Raw genomic sequence first — 23,709 nt, 5'->3', positions numbered from 1 at the left:
CAATATTCCTCATTTAAATAAATAATTCATATGCAGAATAAAGGGGCGGGGCCTGCTTGAGTTAGTTAGTAGTGTGTTGAAACTGGCGGTTATGGTAAGGGGCGGGACATTTCCCAAACACCAATCACAACACACCGCTCCAGCCGACCAATCAGAGCACACTGTGCTTTTCAGGATGGGCTTCATAGAGACAGGAACTAAACAGAGTTTCACGCTGACTAATGACGTCAAACACACGCACACCCTTGTCCTGACCTCTAATAGAGTTATTTATCTGTTCAATATGTTTACACAGGTGTCACACACTTGATCTTCCTCTCTGCATGCTCAGGCAACACACACATGCACAGCAGACTGTTATAGGGGAGATTTCCACAAGCACGATCCAAAGTCTACAGGAGCACAGAGGTGTCACGTGACCTATGAAATGAGCGTATCCCGCCGGGCTGAACTATAATAGTCATTTTTGGAGCTGCGGGGGTCAGTGTGATTACTCCAGCGGAAACTCAATAATCCGCTGAGAAATGAATGGGAGTCTTATTGAGGATAGCATACATATTTCATAGGCTTAATCATATGCTAGTCGCCGGTTAACTGTTTCTTCCCTGGAAATTTTTTTATTTTTTAGTTTTTAACAAACTTACTGTTATGTTACAAAAATTTTATTTCTGAACATTCAGGTTTTTTTTTTTAAATATTAAAAAAAAAATGTTTCTTGGTTATGGGAACATTCCATTTGAACTTTTTGGAAGCATTATGGAAACGTTACTTTTGAATTTAGAACATTCCGAAACATTTAAAAAAATTCCAACTAAAACGCTTAAGAGAAAAAACATTCCATGAAGGATGTATAACGTTTTGAGAACATTGAGCAAACGTTCTATTTTTGTTTGTTCATAACTTTGAGAGAACCTTGCCAGAACGCTCCCTGTGATCTGGGTGTTCAGTGAAATCATGAGTGTAAATGTGCGGATGCCGCTGAAGGTGTAGCGCTGATGATTAAGGCTCACAGGTTATAGATGTGTCAGGACTATAAAACATAGCGGTAATGTGAATTACCTGTCAGCCGTTTCTACGTGATAGATTCTTCTACGTGTTCATCTGCTCAAAACAGGATATTTAATCTCTCTGCTGCTCTCTTTCTCTCTCTCTCCTTATCTTCCTCTTCTTCTTGCCAACCGTGACAGATGAAACATATTTATCCTTCAACCACACATCATCTCTCCCTCCTTCAGTCTCTGGGATTCTCTCTCATCTCCCTCTAATTTGCACTTTATCTTATTGTTGCAATTTATGGTTTAAAATAAATAAGTAATTTAATTAAAGCAAGAAATATAAAAATGTTTATTTATTTATTTAGCCATTCATTCATTCATTAAAAATGATTTTATGTGGTGTACATTTTTCCAGTGTTTCAGTACTTTTTTTTTTAAGTAGTTTTAGGTAATTTTATAATCTATTATCTAACATACAGTGAACCCTTACAATTGTGATTCTGACCTGTTTTGACCATTTTTCGAATATATAGAACAATTAAAATTATGCAGCAATGTCATAATTTCATGTAAAAATTTAAATAAAAAAACTAATATTTTTTTTATTCATCCTTTAATTGCCTATTTGTGGAAAATGTTATATATATATATTATTATATATTTATTTATTTATTATAAAAATATTTTATATTATAAGATTCCACCGTTCAAATTGTGATTTTTGACCCATTTTGACCAGATTATACCCATTATAGAACAATTAAAATCATGCAGCAATGTCATAATTTCGTTTAAAAATGTAAATAAATAAAAAATAAAATAAAAAAAATATTTTTCTTATTCATACTTTAATTGCCTATTTGTGAAAAAAAAAAAAAAAAAAATTATATATATATATATATATATATATATATATATTTCAATTTTATAGAACAATTAAAATCATGCAGCACTGTCATAATTTCATGTAAAAATGAAAAAATTAAAATAAAAAAGTAATATTTTTCTTATTCATCCTTTAAATGCTTATCTGTGGAATAAATATAAATATATATTTTATAAAAAATTTTAGACCTATTTTTTACTCTATTTATGAATAAGCACGCATGAGCACGATTTACAAACAGCGTGCCACAGAGAGACAGATGTCAAAGATCGACAGAATTCAAGAGAAAACAGAAGCAGATTGAGACAGAAGAACAGAAGATGACGAGGGAGGGAAGCGTTTTCTCTGTTCGGCCTCCACCTGTGTTGGGATTGATGTTAGCGCAGCTGCAAACGTCCAAAACACTGTTTGTTTAAGCTCAAAAACATTTAAATTAGTATTTTAAATGTCTGAAAGAATGAAAGCAGGATTAACTGGTGTATTATCAGGGAATGAAGTGAATCCTGCACTGATGTAATGAGAGAAAACCTGTTTATTTAGCATTGTGCGCTGCCAGGTTTTAAGGGGTGAGTGGTTTCTAATGGAGTGCGCGGCTCAAGCGGCCCAAATCTGACGGATGAAAGGAACAGTTTGTCTTGCTTTGTTGTTTGCCTTTCTTTTGATGGCGAAAGACACATATACACTATATGTACAATTACAATACACATATGCTCATGTAGTCTCTCTCTATACACACTCCCACAGCCACACAAACACATGCATCTCAGAAAACAGATTTAAAAATCAATGTCAAAATATTTGTGAAGAATTGAAATATAGAAGAAGAGGGAGTAAGAGACAGATAGACTGCCATTGATGTGTAAATTTACAATAAATAATTCAACAGTGAACCAGGAAGAACTGAGATGTTTTCAAACTCGCTCTCTTTCCTCCTCTGTGTGTTTGAGTAACAGGCCTTCAGGAGTCCATGACTTCATTTCACTTTCCTTTATTTTTAGAGATTTCACTCTTTTATCTAAAGAAACACATTTTTTAAAAATCCTTTTCTTAGTATTTTCGTCTTGTCGTCTAGTAAACATATCTAAATAAGCATAAGTTATGAAGATTCATTTGTTAATGCCTAAAATAAAATAATATTTGTTTATATTTTAATTAATTTCTTATTTTATTTGTTTTTAGAACAAACCATGCATAATTGTTTTTTATTATTTTTTATTTTATTTTATTTGTTTTTTTTTTTTAAAAAAAACATAGATAAATGTTTTTTATTATTCTATTTTCATTTATTTTATTTTATGTGTTTTTAGAATAAACCAAACATATTTGTATTACTTGATTTTATTTGTTTTTGAATAAACCATAGATAATTGTTTTTATTATTCTATTTATTTATTTATGTTATTTTATTTGTGTTTAGAATAAACCATACATAATTTTTATTTTATTTTATTATTTATTTATTTATTTATTTAATTTATTATTTATTTATTTATTTATTTAATTTATTTTATTATTTTATTTATTTATTTAATTTAATTTGAAAAAAATATTTTATTTTATTTTATTTTATTTTATTTTATTTTATTTTATTTTATTTTATTTTATTTTATTTTATTTTATTTTATTTTATTTTATTTTATTTTATTTTATTTTAAGACAAAGCAAATATTTTATACTGGGAAAATAAGACCAAAAATCTAATCAAGCAAATAATGTCAGTTTTGCCATTATCACAGTTTCTAACCTTGAATCAAAGTTGAATTTGGTTTGCTTCAGCAGTTACAGGAATGTCAAGAATCCAAGCATGCACTGGCATCAAAGCTCTCTTTACCTTGTGATCTAAATATTGTAGCTTAATTATTCAGTTTGTTTGAGCCCATCATAATGTATGTACAGTAATATAAACACATGCCATGTGTGTTTGTCTGCTACATATTTTACATCAAAGAGAGATTCAGCTCAGAAATATTTCACTAACTATGTATCATTTTAATTATGGTGTGGTTACATTCCATACTGTACGTTTATATCAAGAATTTGTGTGTTTGTGTGTGTGTGTGTGTGTGTGTGTGTGTGTGTGTGTGTGTGTGTGTGTGTGTGTGTGTGTGTGTAATAGGATCAAGTGGAAGAGGGTTGTATCAGTCCAGCTTACAGAGCTTAAGATCTTCATTTAAATCCAACCATAATTAAGAGACGGAGAGAGAGAGATGACTGAAGTAAAGCTGAGCAGAGAGATGCACTAGACTTTATGTCAAGATTATGCAAAGAGTCATCCGTCAGCTCCGGATCCAGGACAAATAGCAGGACAGTTCTGAGGCTTGTGGTTTCCTATGAACAGAGCTAAAACACTGGGTTGCCAGGTCTGCCTAATAAAAACAGCTAAATCACAAAACTAGGCCAAAACCAGCCCAAAACAATACCCAAAAAAATAAACACAGATGCCCTATTATGCCAGATTTTCTTTTATTTGTGGGCCTACTGTATAATGTAAGTAGCAGCAGTCAAATTTAAAACATTTTTAAAACTTTCACAAGCATTAAATATTTACAAAGTACGACTGAGGCATGCTTTAGGGGTTGCTTGCATGGATAATATAAATAAATACATAAATATATTCCAGTCTGACTTCCTGCTGAACGTACATGTAACTAATTTGCGTAATGTCCACATTCAGCGTCTCTTTGCCCTGCCCTCAATCACTGTAGTTGTATGTGAGACTGAAAGAGTTTGGTTTGTGTCGTTCATGTCAAGAAGACGCTGTTTTCTGCTGCCAAAGCAAATCCACTTTTGATACGGTAAAACTGATACCGTTCGTATCACTGTGTATCAAGTGCTGAAATTCAGATATGCTAATGAGCGTTTGGTTTCTGACCAATCAGAGCAGAGCAGGCTCTCAGAAAGGCGGGGTTTAAAGAGACCGAATCTTAGAACAAACCGTTTCAGACACTGTGAGAAAAGAGCTGATGCTGCAATGATTATTATGAGAAAATTAAACTGTTTTTTGACCTTGAATGCATGCAAACATTTTATAGCCATTAAAATAGCACTTTAAAACACGCATGCATCGCGAACAGGTGTAAATGCGTGCTGAAGGCTGATAACAGATGAAGCGGCGAGAGCTAATGCGACCGCTCTCAGTGTCACTGCATTGCTGCATGACTCATAAAGCAGGCGGGTGAAAGGTGTGTGTTCACACAGGGCTCTGGGACGCCAGCCAACGCTGTCTGGATTGTGCGACAGGAAGTGACAAAATGAAGAAGACGGAGGCTTATCATGCTGTTGTGTAGTAAAAAAGATTCTCGGATCAGATTAAAGCATCCGCATGGACTCATGCCCGCACACGCAAACCGCGACATCCAGCAGAAACAGTGAGGAAAACGGCATCTGGAAGGAGTAAGAATTGAAGAACCACAACAGAGAGAGAGAATGGATGAATGTGTGCATGTTTGTGTATGTTACAGATGGCATCCAGTTCCTGCTATAATAAGACATAATAAGATGAGGTTTGGACCGGTCCTGTTTTTCTCTCCCACATTTTATCCTTTTCTGCAACAAGATCATTTTATTCAACTAGGATTGTAGCCTAAAGAATGTGAAAAAACTGAGAACGCTGACGTAAAATGAGTAACATTAGGCTCACAATACATTAGGAGACTCCAGGCATAGATATAGTCTTTTGAGACACACCCTGTGCCCTATAGATTTGTATTGTGGGTTTGTGACGTTATTTCGGCCCGCCATGTAATCACGCTTTAGCCTCGAGACGCATAATGCAGACTGAACAGAATATCACAGTGAAATGTTCTGCTTTTGAAATGTATGTGAAAAGTATAGCAGCTCATTTAAATGCCCTACATGTGCTCTTGAACTCATGACTTGTAGATTAGAGTAAATTATGGCCTTTAATCTTTTGAATGGGGATATGAAATGTCCCTCAGCCAACAGCTAGGCTATATTATGCCCTTGATGTTGTTTTTGGGCTCTACTAGATTGAATGTTGATTATTTTCCTCATTGTTGCAGCTCCTCTCTTCCCAGTCTATCAGTAACGCTCTGTCTCTATGAAGCCCCTCCTTCTGAATATCACAATGTGCTCTGATTGGTCGGCTGGAGCAGTGTGTTGTGATTGGTGTTTGGGAAATGCCCCGCCCCTTACCATAACTGCCAGTTTCAACACACTACTAACTAACTCAACCAGGCCCCGCCCCTTTATTCTGCGTATGAATAATTTAAATGAGGAAGAAAACTCAAGACACAATGAAGTTCAGAAACACTGACACTGATATAGAGAATAACCTTTTCATGCTCAACATTACACACAGCTAAAGAAAGATGAATATGAGAAAAAAGCATCATAGGTCCTCTTTAATTGAATGGTTTTGTCCCTGAGCTGCATTGTATGCGATATATACACACAGCCGAAAACAAACCAGATTAAATATCTAATCCTGCAGAAAGCAAGAGAAGGACAGAAGGTGTGTGTGAGAGAGAGGGAGATAGAGGAAGTGAGAGAGTGATTTACACATGATCTTTGTCCCTCTGCAACGGATGAGAGATGAAGATCAACAGTCCACTAGTGGCTGTCTGTCAAAGACGACAGGACACACCCCATCTGTGTGTGAGACAGCTTCAATCTGTCTAGTCTCTGCATCAGTGCTTTATAGGCCTCAATAACCGCAGCACAGAGACAGAGCCTAAGGCAAGGTGCACGAGTCCGTCCTCTACATCAGCTGGTTTTGCTTCAGGACCCATTGGACATCAATACCTAACCACCGTATTTCATATAGTCAGGGTCATATTTTCTTTTACCTTGCAAAATACAATTGCTTTTTGGGAATAAAGGGATTGTTGCACAACCGGTCTATGTTAGCAGATGTCTGATTTGAGATTCTATCGAGTGTCAGATGAATTTGCAGTGAAATAACATAGATTTTGATATCAAGATACGGGAAGCTTTTTCTTTTCGCTTTAATACTGTAACTTTTCCGTCTGTGACTCTATCAGAACAGACTGTTTGTGCTTTTTAGGTGTGTGTGAGTTTTTAAATAAACTACCATTCAAAAGTTTGGGGTCTGCAAAATGTTTTAATGTTTTTGAAAGAAGTTTTTTTTTTTTTTTCTGCAAAGCTGCATTTATTTGATTAAAAAAACTGTAAAAATAGTGAAATATTATTACAATTTTCTATGTGAATATATAGTAAAGTGTAATTTATTCCTGTGATCAAAGCTGAATTTTTAGCATCATTACTCCAGTCTTCAGTGTCACATGATCCTTCAGAAATCATTCTGATATGCTGATTTGATGCTCAAGAAACATTTATGATTATTATCAGTGTTCCAAACAGCTTCATATTTCTGTGGAAACCATCATACATTTTATTTTTCAGGATTTTTTAATTAATAGAAAGTTCAAAAGAACAGCATTTATTTGAAATAGAATCTTTTATGTCACTTTTGGTCGATTTAATGCGTCCTTGCTGAATAAAAGTATTAATTTTTTTTAAATCTTACTGACCCCAAAAAATGACTTACTTTTAGTTTCTTCTGCATATTACACATTTCACGTTAAATTTGCCAGCCCTAATAATACATACTGTGTAGGTTCACATCATCAGCATTCACCAGTATGAATACTATCTTTCACACTCACCACTTTCAGCACAAACAGCCTCTCTTTCACTCACACACACACACACACACTCAGAGGCCTCCGGTCCACAGCCGCTGCTGACAGCTGAGCAGCCGGGGAATGTTTAGCGGCTCTGATACACAGACAGCACAACAGCTGCCCCCTCAGTGCTCTCAATGACAGAGAGAGAGCGAGAGAGAGAAGCTACTGGCACTAGCCAACCTGACAGGAAGTAGTAACCTGAAACGGGAAAAAAGTAAAGAGCAAAATAGAGATGTGGAGCCAGATGAGAGAGAGAGAGAGAGAGAGAGAGAGAGAGAGAGAGAGAGAGAGAGAGAGAGAGAGAGAGAGAGAGAGAGAGAGAGAGAGAGAGAGAGAGAGAGAGAGAGAGAGAGAGAGAGAGAGAGAGAGAGAGAGGGATTTCCTCCATATTACATCTTAAATATTTCACACAATTTTCCCCCTGTAGATATCAGAATCACATCTGCAGGTCATGTACACACACAGACTCACTCACTCACTCACTCACTCACTCTCTCTCTCTCACACACACACACACACACACACACACACACACACACACACACACATACTTGTTTTTGTGAAATGTGGGGACATTCCATAGGCGTAATGGTTTTTATACTGTACAAACTGTATTTACTATCCCCCTACACTACCCCTACCCCTAAACCTAACCCTCACAGGAAACTGTGCACACTTTTACTTTGTCACAAAAACTCATTCTGTGTGATTTATAAGCCTTTTGAAAAGTGGGGACATGCTGAATGTCCTCATATTTCACCTCTTTTTGTAATACCTATGTCATACCCATGTCATTATACACATTTGTGTCCTGATATTTCACAAAAACAAGTACACACACAAACACACACACACACACACACACACACACACACACACACACACACACACACACACACACACACACACACACAGTCTGCTATATATGAGCACAGATAGCAGCAGACACACACCTGCAGGCATCTATTCTTAACTGAGTGTGGCATGTGCCTGAGTTTACTCAGCTAACAAAAATATGTTCTAAGAACGTTTTGCTGACGTTCCCATTAGGTTATGAAAACATTTTCTGAATACTCTCTGAACATTCAAAATGTCCTTTTTTTTCCTTCTTGGTTATGTGAACGTTCCATTTTATCATCACAACTGACCATCTTTACAAGTGAGTCATTAGACTAAATTAGTTAAAAAACACTAATTCACGCAGGAACAAAACAAATGATCAGCTTTATAGCTGCGTCCAAAATTGTATGCATGCATACTTGCATACTACAGTTGATAAGAACTTATTTGGAGATCATTAAAACAGTATGTTATCAATATGTATAGTATGGATGAAATCTGGACGTACTACATCCAACTGATGTATGACTTGCAATATTCATTCAGGAACAAAACAAGTGGCTATTTTTGAGTGAGTCAATGAATCAATGAGTCATTGAATTATTCACTCAACCAATTTGTTCAGAAACGCTGATTAATTCATGATCAAAACAAGTGAGCCTTTATATGAGTGAGTCATTGAATTATTCTCTCAACTGATTTGTTAAAAAATGCTGATTCATTCAGGAATTAAGCAAGTGACCCTTTATATGAGTGAGTCATTAAATCATTCACTCAACTGATTTGTTCAAAAACGCTGATTAATTTGTGATCAAAACATGTGACCCTTTATATGAGTGAGTCATTGAATCATTCTCTCAACTGATTTGTTCAAAAACACTGATTCATTCAGGAATTAAACAAGTGACTGTTTATATGAGTGAGTCATTGAATCATTCGCTCAACTTATCTCTTCAAAAACACTGATTCATGCAGGAACAAAACTGACTGCATTTATTGAATGAAATATCTGTATATATTTAGTTTCTTCCTGTTTTTGCTTATATAATTTTTGATTGATCATTTACTTATATATAAATGAATTATAATAAAGCGATTTTTTTTATCATTATTTTAACATAATTTTTTATCATTTACTCACCTTTGTGATTTTCTTCCACATCCTGGTTGCTTTTGAGCCCTAAAAAGTAAAAAAAAAAAAAAAAATGTTAAAAGTCATCTGTATGACTCATGTACTACATTCAAGGCTTCTAAAATCACGTGACAGCTTTGTGTGAGAAACAGACTGAAATTTAGTCTAGGACTATGACTAGACTGTGCATTAAATCCCTGATAATACACACACATTCCCACATCATTTTGTTGTCCTGTGACCATCTATTGAAACAAACACACACAGATATCCCAGCAGAACTGGTCGTGTTCCACACGCAGTGCGAGAATGCCGTTTATTAGCTCTTGGAGAACAAAACACTGCTAAATGATTTATTTGTTCCACTATTTGTGAGTAAATGGCTTCATTATAATACTCTAGAGCAGACAGAGGAAGAACACACACAGTGGGGGACGGCAGCAGGCCAAAGCTACCGCACACAACCACACGCAGCATTATAAAACACACTGTGCATATAAACCAGCCCTGCCTTGTTTTTCATCATCACACACTCTCAGAGACGACTAATGCATTAGCTAATAAACAGCAGTTCTTTTAACAGGTAGTAAACAGAAGAGCAGATTAGAGCATCTACTAACAATCCAGCCTCTTACAGCGGCCAAGTGCATAAAGAGCTGTGATGATTGCAGGGTAAACAACCAGAACATTCTGGAAAACATAATGAAAACATCTGCTTACAACAGTGCACATTTTTCAGGCTAGTTTATGCTCATTGGTTATTTGACTAGTTGTACAGAACTACTTCCTTCTGTCATGGATTCAAATCTCAAGGGTTAGGGTTAGGGTTTAACAGTTGAACCAAAGCCTCTATTACTAATTCTTAATGAAGGAATGTTTAGTCACTTCATTGAAGTTTGTATTTTGTAGATATTGTTGTGTGAGAGAGATCAACTAAACGAGTGTATTACCTGCATCTGATTTAGCATTCCTTCCTCAGGTCGATGTCCATAATATTATATCCAGTTGGAATGTCCACCTTTTAAAAGTTAAGAAGATTTCCCACAATGCTAAAACAACTTCCTTGTTCTGACTCACTCAAAGAAACAGTCTTTGCCGCCATCTAATGGCATAATAATGTAACTTTTACTGGTACTATTGACAGACCCTTTCTCAATACCAAATATGGCATATTATTTATGTAAAATAATATTTATTGAAAAACAATATTTAAATGAACAACAATAGAAGCTGTTCTCTGCGGGTACACGAGCCCCGAACGGACGCTGACGGCCTGGAGCAGCAAATCATCATATCTGAAGGATCATGTGACACTGAAGACTGGAGTAATGATGCTGAAAATTCAGCTTTGATCACAGAAATTAATTATTTTGTCAAATATATTTAAATAGTACACAGTTATTTTAAATTGTAAAAATATTTCACAATATTACTATTTTTTACTGTATTTTTAATTAAATAAATGTAGCCTTGGTGAGCAGACGAAACTTCTTTTAAAAACATTAAAAATCTTAGTGGTTCCAAACTTTTGGACTGTACTGTATATATATATATATATATATATATATATATATATATATATATATATATATATATATATATATATATATATACCTCTATATACCTCTAACAGAAAAAAAAAAATCACTGATCTATATTATGTTTCTGCAGTGTATAATATGGGACATACAGTCAGCTGGTCATTATCACAACATAAGTCCAGAAAAAACTGCGGAAAAAAAGTTAAACTGTATTTTTTAATGGGTTTTCTTTGCAGAAATTGAATACAAATGCTGTATGTCATTTTTATTTATTTGTGAAAATGCGCTCTATTTGCATGCTCAAAGATACAAAAGGAAATGTAACAGAGGTCAAAGAGAGATGTATGTTCGCAGTGTTTCCTCCACTGGCTCTCCGGGAAATCAACACCCCTCCTGCTAAACAGAGATAGAGACACTTTCATACAAGCGTGTTTACACTCCCGTTGGAGGTTTCACTCAGGGCCAGGCGACGTGGGCTTGTTCATTGGGTTCTTTCAGCGCTGTAACGGTTCAGAGCTGACCAGGAGCCAAACAAAATGAAGGCTCTTACAGTAAAAACGACACTCAAATGATATCCAGCAAGGGCCAAATTACACACACAGACACACGGAGTTCTAACACCAGAAGAAAAACATTTTTATGTGTCGATGAGAAGTTCACTGACATGACATGATGTTGAAAATGAGAATATACCAAGCTGGAGATTGATATAAACACTAGCTACAGATTTCAGCAGCGCTACACCTGCATTTGCAGTCTCTCAATTGTATAGATTTATGATCGGTGTTATTTTAGTATTATTTATATGCTATTAACACTGAACTGACCTCAGCTGAACAAAGACACTATTGTTGATTTTCAGCAGATTTGAATAATTATTTTCCTGTTTATCCCTGTAAAGCTGCTTTGAAACAGTCTGTAATTTATAAAGCAGCATAGAAATAAAGTTGACTTGACTGGACTACTATTATTTATAATTATCCTAAATTAGCATTTATTTAACTTTTCAGTTTTCATTTCAGCTTAAATTTTAGCTATTTTGCTTTGTGTTTTTGTCATTTTGTCAACTTTTCCCAAAATATTTTCATTTATCTTTATTTTAGTTGTAGTAATTTTAGTACTTAAACTTATTTTTGTCAGACTTTTCTTCCCTGTTGTGCCGTATAACCGAGTAAAACTGCTTCTCAAACAAGAACAAATGTAGGGTTTTATTTCAGCTTAGTTTTAGTTAACAATAACAACACTGACGTCCAAAGTTACTTTACAAAACCCTTGAGGGACTTTCTTCACTTTCCTGTGACTTTCAGCAGACAATTAATATTGAATATGTTAGGTCGCATCAATAAAATGTTTTTCTGCGGAGGGCAGATGGCAGCGCGGCTCTTGCTGTGCTGACAGAACATCTATCTGGGATCAGATCTGTTGTACAATACCCAATCTCCATACTCATTAACACACTGTGGGTCAGCCGCAGCTTTCTACCCACCTATCATCCAGCAGTGGCAATCACACAAAGCTTCTGGATTCAGCGTATTCTTAGAAACCATAAATGGTTGCCAGGGACAACAGCTTGAGGAAAAGACGACGGCTCGCTTGGATCAAAACACTCTTCTATCGCGGCTGCATTTTGAGTAGCGCCAGTGTGGGTCTCAAAGAGCCTCTCTTTAAACAGCCTTTCAAAGGTTGCTCTTTGCAGTGGTTAATAGGTTTCCTTAATGTTCGTGTTTTATATTTTACTTTCGGCTTCTTTGACACTTTGATCATACAGAGAGAAAAGAAATAGGAAATGGGGGAACTGGATTAGGAAATATTCAAACTCCTTTCACTCATATGACCATTATATTATATGATATGATATGATATGATATGATATGATATGATATGATATTATATTATTTTATATGATATGATATGATATGATATGATATGATATTATATTATATTATATTATATTATATTATATTATATTATATTATATTATACACAAAAATTGAACTGTTTTCAACATAAATTATCATAAATGTTTCTTGAGCATCAAATCATCATATCAGAATGATTTCTGAAGGATCATGTGACATTGAAGACTGGAGTAATGATGCTGAAAATTCAGCTTTGATCACAGGAATAAATTACACTTTACTATATATTCATGTAGAAAACTGCTGATTTACATTGTAAAAATATTTCACATTTTTTACTGTATTTTTGATCAAATAAATGCAGTTTTGGTGAGCAAAAAGCATTAAACAATCTTACCAGCCCCAAAGTTTTGAATGGTATGAGTATATTAAGTCCTGTTCAGCCTTTTTATGTTTATAATTTGATGCAGTTCATTTTAATTAATACATTGCACTGTTTGATTTAATTAATTCTTTGTTTTATATATATATATATATATATATATATATATATATATATATATATATATATATATATATATATATATATTTATATATATATATATATGAGAATAAACAATATAACTATAAATAAATAAAATAAGTAAAACACTTTTAACACTTTTGGATCAATTAATGTAAAATCTGGATCCTGTAATAAAACAAGAGCACTGTGACCTTTGCCATATTTGATCCTTTAATTTAAATTCTTTCCCATTTTCCTTCATAGATTTGACTACCAAGAGCTGCTCCACAACTCCACCTTCTGTCTGGTTCCTCGCGGTCGGCGCTTGGGGTCGTTCCGTTTCCTGGAGTCTTTGCAGGTAAAACATTTTTAAATTGAGCTGAAACTGAATGCCTCACAAGCCTTTTAGAGATGTGAGAAAGGTTTGGTGGATTATGAAAACAGTCAGGTCTTGGAGTCTCCCAGATAAACAGCACATTAGCCGTCGAGTGGAAAAACTTCCCAGGCGCGTATATTCTTGGACGTCCTGCCGGTGTGTGTGAAAGGGCCGGAAGCTCGCGGAGGTGCCCTCACTGAATGGATGAATCCGCAGAACGCTGAGTTTGGCAGCGGCTCATCCCTCACACTGATTCCCCGGCTCTCGCTCTCTCCGCTCCTCTGTCTTATTCTCCATATAAGCCCCTGTCTGAGTTCCATGGATCTCTTTTCTTTGGAGGCAGCCAAAGCCGCAGAAAGAACTGGCAATTACTAGCGCTGTTGAAAGCTCTAGAACAGAGGTTCTCAAACATTTCAGGCCAAGAAGCTTCTAACTGGGGGGTAAAATTGGGATGTTAGATCCAAAACATTTTCAATATCAAAGGTGCCGGCCTTATTAAACTGCTGATTCCAGTCACAAGTTTTTCAGCAGTCGGCAAATGGACATTTCTGAGCTCAAGCCTACAGAATGTAATGTAATGCTATATTTTGATTAATATCCATATTCCTGTAATTAATATTATGCTGCTGTCTCATCAATCCCTTTTGCAGATTCAGCATCTAAAAAACACATTTAGAAAGGATTTCAATGCAAATTCACGTCAAAATTCAAAACATTAAAATTTTAAAACATTAATACTAAATATATTATTTTGGAATTCTGTCTAATCTGTCTATAAGAGCTTGGAATTTTGAGTGATAAAATAAAATAAATGCAGTCACAGGTGTGTGTTAAATAAGTTATAATGTTAAATAAGTTACATTTAATATTAATTGTTATCAAATTGAACACCAATTGATATAGTTCATTATCCTAACTGTAGGTTATTTATGTTTCCCAAACATGGCAATTAAAATAAAAGTATACTACAGAATTTAACCCTGTTAAAGGTATAAATTAGATCATTTTGTTTTAAGTGGCTAAATATTTTAACAATGTCATTTTTGTAATTATTTAAATGTCTTATATTGCATTTTTTGTATTCCCCAACATGCCTTTATTCTTCTAGTGCATAATAGAAATAGAATTAAACTATAAAATAAAACAAAACAAACTAAAATAAAAAGATTAAAATATAATATGCAGTTGCAATGTTGCAATGCAATGTTTTCGAACTTGGCTTATCCAATCTGTTTTATAAACATATATAGATCATAAATACATCAATTTAAATAATACGTCTTAGCTCAGTAAATTCCCACATGCCACAGTATTCTGCTGTTCCAGAAGATCCTCCAGCCCGTCATCCAGACTTCTAATCTCATTCTCTCTCTCTGTATCTGCTGCTGATTCCTCGACACAGAAAAATAGCTGTGCAAGCAGCCACACAAACGGATCAGTGCCGCGAGGGATCCGAGCTGGTCAGAGCATGAAACAAAGGCCAACTCCTGCATCTCTGTGGGCTTTAGTAGGCCAAGGCAGCAATCAGTCACCTGAAGCGATTTGTTGTGTCTCTAACACTGTTTAGGATGAAAGCACAGCTGCACGCTCCTGTTTGATCTTGACCCGTTCGTAGGATTGCACTCTCTTGTGATTTAATTAAAAAGACCAGAATACCAGCTGAATGACGAAATAAGGCAAACAAGGAATCTGGGAGGAAAAGTAGAGCGATATCAAGATGGAATAGTAAACAAGAGGGATGGAGAGCAACTCCACTTCAATAAGTCATGGACCCCTGCTTCTCTCCTGTTCGGGCGGAGGGAGACGGGGTAATTAACACATCTGTCTGGCGGAGTGTCTGATAAAAGTGCTGGATGGGAGCAGTGAGTCATGCACAGGCCCCTCAGAGACTTCTTACACATCCAAACTGCCTTTTCATCACATGCTATATATTCTATCTCATAACCTTGCCTAAAGGGGAAACTCAGATGCACTATATTTCTGTGCATTTGGGGTGAACTTGGACTGTGTGTGTGTTTTTCTTCAGCAGGTGAATTGTTTGTGCTGAAGCTACTTATATTCTGTGGCACTTTCTGTCCTCACAGGCCGCTTGTATCCCGGTGTTACTCAGTAACGGATGGGAGTTACCCTTTTCTGATGTCATCCAGTGGAACCAGGCAGTCGTCGAGGGCGACGAGAGACTGTTGCTACAGGTAACAGCCCTTCCCACATCTTTCTCCTGCAAAGGGAACATAAGGATGGGAAAAGCTGCTAATTAAAAACACCTTTTTTAACATGAAGGTTTTATTTGAATGTATGTGTGTTCTTAGATTCTAGAGTCTTGGTGCTTTGTGACATGAATGTTTGATAAACTTTTCATCAATGCATTAAATGTCATGAACTAACAATGATGTTACAAAAGATTCTATTTTTAAATAAATGCTGTTATTTTGAACTTAATATCCATCAAGGAATACTGAAAAATAAAATGTATGATGGTTTCTGCAAAATTCTGAACTGTTTTCAATATTCATAATAATCATAAATGTTTCTTGAGCGGCAAATCATCATATTAGAATGATTTCTGAAGGATCATGTGACACTAAAGACTGGAGTAATGATGAAAATTCAGAAATAAATTACAGTTTACAATATATTCACATAGAAAAATGTATTAGCATATGCTGTAAAACTATTGTTCATTTTTAGGCTGTTTCATGTTAGATATTGCATTAATGTTAACTAACTAACTAACTAACTATTGATACAGAATATTTAAAAAACAAATATATTGTGACAAGATGATCAGAACCCTCATGTGAATTAACATTTTTGCACTTCATAATTGTACATTAGCCTGATACACAGCTACTTTAATTAATGAATAAATAAATACAAATGACAATAAATTATTTTATTATGTGAGACATTAGTCTTTAAGAACTATTTGGTAAAATATCTATCTAAAAATAAAAAAAAAGTTGGGATTTTGATGAACAATATAATATAATCTATTATAATAATTTGTGATAATCTCATATTCTTTGATATGGTTGTTTTTGTGAAGGTTTTATTTTCTTTTTTCCTCTTCTTTTATTTATAAAATATTTATTTATTCCTCCCAATGGCTGGTGATTTAAGAAAATTTACAGGCCATAACTATTTTTTACCAGCCATGAAACAGATAAATCCTTATTAAAGGTACAAAAGTAAAGCGATGAGTCATTGTCTTTTGCTGTTTGATTAACATTAAGGACACAGACAGCGGCAGGAACATTAGGCTGCTGTCACTTTAAGAGCTGATGCACAGATCAAATATACTGATACACAAGCGTTTTATATAAGGATATTTGCCATGATGGGGATTTGACATAATTTTCTTTGAAAATGTCCGCTCAAGAAGATGTGAAAGAGAGCTCAATTCAGTATCGCGTGCTGTCTGTGATGCGGTTTTCTCGACGCGAAAACTTCCCAAACAGCATGCGAGTAATGAATTGAGTTCCTTTTCACGTCTTCTTGTGATTGAATATTTAAATTGGCAAGGCTCAAACTTTTGTGGCGATGCAGCAGTGTTTTTTGATGTTCATATTCTCGAAATTTTGCTTTGTTAGGATTCATGAAAATGTTGCCGGACAACTGGCGATTGACACGTCGATTTGTTATATTGTTAAGAAGTTGCTTGTAAATGAAATGCCATCTTGTAATAATTTAGGTTGTCTTAATTAATTAATAAAAAAAAAAAAGTCAGCCCAAAATATTTATAAAATTGCTTGTTTCTGGAATCTGGTTTCAGTGCAACACACTTTTGTCACTGCAGCACATTTGTGTCTGAGAGAGTTTGTGGAGGTGGTCCACAGGTGGAAACTCGACACTGAGGTTTTGGACTTACATCATTTAGTTCTGTCACTCTGTTCCCTCAGGTCCCGTCTACGGTGCGGGCGGTGGGCATTGACAGGGTTCTGGCTCTGAGACAGCGAACACAGATGCTCTGGGAGGCGTACTTCTCCTCCGTGGATAAGATTGTACTCACCACACTGGAGGTGAGAGCTGGGTTATCTTAGATGTGTATACAGCGGTGCGTCTGACAGAGAGGAAGGTCTGACAGGGGAAATTAAACCAGCACAGGATGCCATACATCATTAGCACATACTTAGTCCCCTGCCCTCAGGTTAATTGGCAAATGAAATGTGAATTTTGCACAAAAATATGGCATAACTTCGCCCCCTGCTGGCCGACAGCTGGAAGTGATTATTCTGGAAACTGTTTTCATTTGATGTGATTGTATATGTAATGCTGCTGTTTGATTTCTGTCAGATCATAAAGGACAGAGTGTACTCGCACATCTCCAGAAATAAATTCATGTGGAATGCCTTACCTGGAGGGCTGCTGGTTCTGCCCGAATACTCCACGCACCTGGCGCACTACCCCTTCTATTACTTCAACCTTGGTAAGCATGTGCTGTAAATGATTTTTCAAGGTTTTGTAAATAAACAAATATTATTGAATATACTATTACTCAAAAATTTCATGTTTAATGCAATGTGTTACTCACCACATCTTTGTATAATTATTTGTAAAATTTACAAGCAATTTCAGTAACACTTTATTTTAATAGTCCACTAACTAAAAGTTACTTTGTAACTACATGTCAACTAGCAGTCATTGGAGTATCTAGTATGCATATAGTATGCATAGGCTGCATCTGAAATTGCATAATGTCTTGAGTAGGTAATTTGTTTGAACAAGTACTTAATTTAAACGTATGTTCAGTATAGTATGAATGAGTGTAGCATGAATGTAATCACATTCACCATGTAGTCATTATCATGTGACCAGTTGCGTCGCTTCACTGTCATTCCTCAAATCCTCTCTCGTAGCCTCATGGGATAGTAAAGTATGCACACTTCAGAATCTTACAAGAAGTAGTAGGTCATCTGCATACTTTTATGAGTACTGTGAATTCAGACATACTTCTTTTGTCACATACTGTTTTTCACCTACTATATAGTCAGGAATTATGTGATTTCGGATGCAGCCAAAGTGTTCTAAACGCAAGGATGCTCACTCTCTTTACCCTGCTGATGTAGGGATCAGCCCAGGTCAGGAGTTCACTGCTGTAATTCATGCCACCTCACCTCTGGTCTCCCAGTCTCAGCCAATCATGAAGCTCCTTCAGGTCGTCTCCAAATCAAAATATTGCTCACAGGTCAGTAATATGGATCTTCACAAACTTAAAGTAGAACTGTCTTCCAATTGCACCACTAATGAAGAACATTTGCTCAGTGATATTAAAGCAGATCCACATCAATTAAGTAGTTGGACACAGTCAAAAGCCAACAGGAACATATCAGCCAGTTTGGTGCGCATGCTGTGATAGTGTGTGTTCTTGTTTGGGTTTCTTGTTAGATCATCATCCTGTGGAACAGTGAGAAGCCGCCCCCTCACCGGAGTAAATGGCCACCTATGCCAGTGCCCCTTATCGTCACAGATGGCAGAAGGAAAGTGAGTACTGGAGTGAGAGCGCAGTCGAGTCGTGTCTGAGCTCTGGCGAGATCTTGTTCTCTCCACCTCGTGTCTCGCTCAGCTCTTTTCTCTGCCACCTTTTGTGTTCGCAGACGAGCAGCCGTTTCCTGCCACATGCAGCTATTGAGACGGAGGCAGTTTTGAGCCTGGATGAAGACACCGTGCTGTTGACCAGCGAGGTGAGTCTGCCTCTTCATCTCGCACACTGTTTAAAATTTTACACTATATTCCAGGTTAATAATTGCAATATTTATTGCAATAGGACTTTTCTTGTATGTAACTGCAATTGTATGTTTCAAACAGAGATGGCAACAAAGAGGCAAAACTTATAGACTGCAGCTTTAATTTTAGTCAAGTTTTTAAGTAAGAAAAAAAAAAAAAAAAAGTGGTTTTACTGTTTTTGACGTGTTTTATCTGAACTGCTGAACTTAGTTTTGGTTCACTTTTAGCAGTTTATTTTGTAATGTTCAGAGATTATCTTTTTCTTGAGTGTCACCATTGTTGTGTTTTTTTGTCTGTGCATTATTAAGAAAAACAATCTTCTGTTGCAAGATGATGACACGAATTACTGTTGTGAAAGATCTACATTTGAAACAAGTTATTGGTACATCTTCATGCTTAAATACTACTAAAATAAAATCTTCATATTCAAGAAAATTAGCCAATTAGCTTGTTTTATATTCTAGCTTGTCATCATCTTAACAAATGTTTTCATTTGTAACACTTCTGACAAAAATTTGAATATGAATAAACAAGGTCCAAGATCCCATGCAAATGAAACACTGATCACCATAATGGTGACGTCAAAACAATTGCATTTCTTACAGTGGTACAGTTAAAGACAACTTTATGATGTGAATTCAGATTACACTGGTTAGACGTGTGAAATAGCTAATTCATGTTTTCCTTTCTAATCTGACTCTTCCAGATCAATTTTGCTTTCCATGTGTGGCGGAGTTTTCCCGAAAGGATTGTTGGCTACCCTCCCAGAAGCCATTTCTGGGACCCAGTAAAAAAAGCCTGGGGCTACACCTCTAAATGGACCAACGAGTACTCCATTGTCCTCACCGGAGCGGCGTTTTATCACAGGTAATTGGCCGCAGCTGACATATCCTGACAAGACACACAACGTGTCGACATCTCTTACACTTGATCAGGCTCTGTCATGTGATCAGTGGAGATAGTGTTGTTGATTATGTGCTGATGCTTCTGCGTCTCACAGGTACTACCATCACCTGTTCTCTCACTACCTGCCCGCCTCTCTGCGTGCGCTGGTGGATCGCACCTCTAACTGTGAGGATATCCTGATGAATTTCCTGGTCTCCTCTGTGACGCACCTGCCACCGATTAAAGTGGCGCAGAGGAAGCAGTACAAAGAGATGCCGACCCTGCAGGTAAGGCTAGAGTAAACATTGTGTACTTACAGTTCTGCTCATAAGTGTACACAATCTTTGCAGAGCAAGCAAGATACTAATCATTTTAACAATAAAGAGGGATCATAACAATCGCATGTCATTTTTTATTTAGTACTGTCTTAACCAGTTCAAAATTTTATACACTGCAAAACATGCTGTTTTTACTTAGAGTTTTTGTCTTGTTTCTAGTCAAAATATCTTAAAGTTCTTAAATCAAGAAGCATTTTCTTGACAAGTAAAAATTATTTTCTTGTTTGGGTTAGTTTTTCCTTAAAACAAGCAAAATAATCTGCCAATGGGGTAAGCAAAATAATCTTATTTCAAACCAAAAATAAGGTATATAATCTTGTTTTCAGTTTGGATTAAGATTATTTTGCTTACCCCATTGGCAGATTATTTTGCTTGTTTTAAGGGAAAACTCACTTAATTTTGACTTATTTTTCCTAAAAACAAGAAAATATTTTTTACTTGTCAAGAAAATGCTTTTTTAGAGAAAAGAATTTTTAGATATTTGGACTAGAAAACAAGACGAAAATTCTCAGTAAGAACAGCATTTTTTGCAGTGTATACACTTGATTCTTAAAGAGGCTGCATTATGCCCTTTTTACAAAGTCTTAATTTTCCAAAGGTTTCTCATCCACACTTAAAACATTAAAAAACACCTTAAAGGATTAGTCCACTTCAGTCATTTTAAAAAAAAATTTATAAACACAAATTAATGCCTTGAACACACTTCCGGTTTCCGCATTCTTCAAAACGCTTACGCTGTATGTCCTACGCCTTTCCTATTCTACTTACGGAACGAACGCGGTGCCAGTTTTTTTTTTTTCCGTAAGTTGAATTGGGAAGGCGTAGGACATACAGCGTAAGCGTTTTGAAGAATGCAGAAACCAGAAGTACGTTCAAGGCGATGTTTTGTGTCTATAAAGCATATACAGTTGTATTTTTTATTTTTTTTTTAATGACAGATAGTTTCTCTAGATAAGACTCTTATTCCTCGTCTGGTATCATTTAAAGCCCTTTGAAGCTGCACTGAAACTGTAATTTTGACCTTCAACTGTCTGGAGGCCACTGAAGTCCATTATAAGGAGCAAAATCCTGGAATGTTTTCATCAAAAACCTTAATTTCATTTCGACTGACGAAAAAAAGACATGAACATCTTGGATGGGGGTGAGTAAATGATCAGGAAAAGTTTATTTAAAAGTGGACTAATCCTTCAATGATGGTAGGCCAAAACAGAGAGTTTTGTTTTCAAATGTAGGACTTAGCCTAAATCTGATGTATTTTTTACATCTTATTTTCTGTCCCCTTCTCAGGGCACTAAGATGGCGCCATGGGCGAACCCTGAGCACTTTACCCAGAGGCAGGAGTGCGTCAACACCTTTGCGAGCTGGTTTGGTTACATGCCTCTAATGCACTCTCAGTTTCGCCTGGACCCTGTGCTCTTTAAGGACCACGTGTCCGTCCTGCGCAAGAGGTACAAAGACCTGGAGCGTGTCTGAGCCAAGCGGAGACGGGTCACATAATGATACTGACTTATCTCTACCCATCCGCTACTGGCTGCTAGCTTGTGATGGCCAGTCGGTGGACAAGAAAGGGGTTTTTGCCTCTTATGACCAGTTCTCAATATATGACTGACAGCTTCATGGATGAAAAAACATTGCAGATCTGTCAATCATTCCAGCTGCTGTTTCACTGGAGGAGTTTGTAGTGTTAAGATGCTGTGGACTAACACAAGACAGCGAGTCGCCAAGCAACTGAAGTGGTAATTACATGACCAATAAAATAATTCCAAAATACAAACTGTGTGTGGATCAATTTGTAAAAAGTATCTTTTATTTTGGTCTTTCCTAAAACTACTAACCAATAACATGGGCATTGCTCTTTTCAACATCAAGAAATCTGGTATTTTGTATATTTAAACTTTTTCAGATAGTTTAAAGCTGAATTAGGTTATTAGAATAAAAATGATATTAAAGTATACAGGAAAGGTCGGCACCAACAGCCTAGTGGTTAGTGCACTTACATATGGCGCAAATGCATTCACAGCGATCCGAGTTCAATTCCCATCTCGAGGTCCTTTGCCGATCCTGTCCCGCTTTCCTGCCTGCTCTCTACTGTCCTCTCCAAAATAAAGGCACAAAAAGCTGATAAATATAACTTAAAAAAAAAAAAAAAAAGTTTATGGGAAAGTGTATCCTTACTGATGCACAGGCAAATGACTTTTCCAGATGATTCTAATGAATTGTTCAAAAAAGTTCTCCAACTCGAGAGTTAATGGTATGAATCGGTAATTGGTAAGTGTGAAACACATCACTTAAAAAAAAAACCATAGTGTAAGCACTAGTCATGCCAACATCATCAGCATGGCTTTGACAGCATGACTACAGTACATCCTGCTGCTCAAACTGATGCTAATTCAGTGCTTTGATGAATCCGTTATTAATCAGAGCATTGGGATTCAACACTGTAAATGAGGCAGGACCACAAAGAGCAGCTGAGTCTGATCTCATTTGAGATGAACGAGCAGTGAACGAAAGGCAGTCTGCTGCTATTCGTGTGAGAAGATGCACTGAGTAGACTGAGGGTTGACAGAAGATGGTCAGATATTAGGAAGCATACCGCTGTCATTCTGCATGGTGAGCATGACATTGACGTCCCACAGGAGGTTCCTCATCTGGTCCATTAGCACCTTCATCTCCTGGTTCTTCTACCTAACTTTCTGTTAAAGGAATTTATACTTTTATTCAGCAAAGATCCATCAAATTGATCAAAAGGAAAACAGAAAAAAAAAGTAAACACATTTATAATGTTACAATAGTAGAAATCTTTGAGTTCATGGATTCAATCCACAGTTGGTTCACCCATGGTTCTGTTAAAAAAAAAATTTAAAGGAAAGAAAAAGTAAAAGCATGATGTATTGCAGTACATTAGTATGTTCAGAGACAGTAATGATAGTCTAAGAAAGAAACCTCTAGAACTTCCTGG

At 36.0% G+C, this 23,709-nt stretch overlaps 1 protein-coding gene across 2 annotated transcripts in view; it reads left to right on the top strand.

Moving 5' to 3' along the window:
• The window catches only part of LOC137001981 (exostosin-1c), a 60,008-nt gene extending 37,520 nt beyond the window's left edge, over nt 1–22,488 (top strand). Inside the window, exons 3-12 of one of the 2 annotated variants that reach the window (XM_067361376.1) lie at nt 13,692–13,785; nt 15,888–15,995; nt 17,703–17,822; nt 18,097–18,229; nt 18,870–18,988; nt 19,189–19,284; nt 19,398–19,484; nt 20,234–20,394; nt 20,528–20,699; nt 22,038–22,488. In XM_067361376.1, coding sequence (XP_067217477.1) covers nt 13,692–13,785; nt 15,888–15,995; nt 17,703–17,822; nt 18,097–18,229; nt 18,870–18,988; nt 19,189–19,284; nt 19,398–19,484; nt 20,234–20,394; nt 20,528–20,699; nt 22,038–22,223 — 1,276 coding nt within the window. In that variant the 3' untranslated portion in view covers nt 22,224–22,488. The remainder of the gene's footprint in view (nt 1–13,691; nt 13,786–15,887; nt 15,996–17,702; nt 17,823–18,096; nt 18,230–18,869; nt 18,989–19,188; nt 19,285–19,397; nt 19,485–20,233; nt 20,395–20,527; nt 20,700–22,037) is intronic. The other variant, XM_067361377.1, reaches the window with a different exon arrangement.
• The last annotated feature ends 1,221 nt before the right edge of the window (nt 22,489–23,709 follow it).

The sequence above is a fragment of the Chanodichthys erythropterus genome, chromosome 15 (assembly GCF_024489055.1).
Source record: "Chanodichthys erythropterus isolate Z2021 chromosome 15, ASM2448905v1, whole genome shotgun sequence".
In the NCBI taxonomy this organism is placed as follows: domain Eukaryota; kingdom Metazoa; phylum Chordata; class Actinopteri; order Cypriniformes; family Xenocyprididae; genus Chanodichthys; species Chanodichthys erythropterus.
Note: the sequence above shows the minus strand (reverse complement) of the source record. Positions and strands in the feature narration are given on the sequence as shown.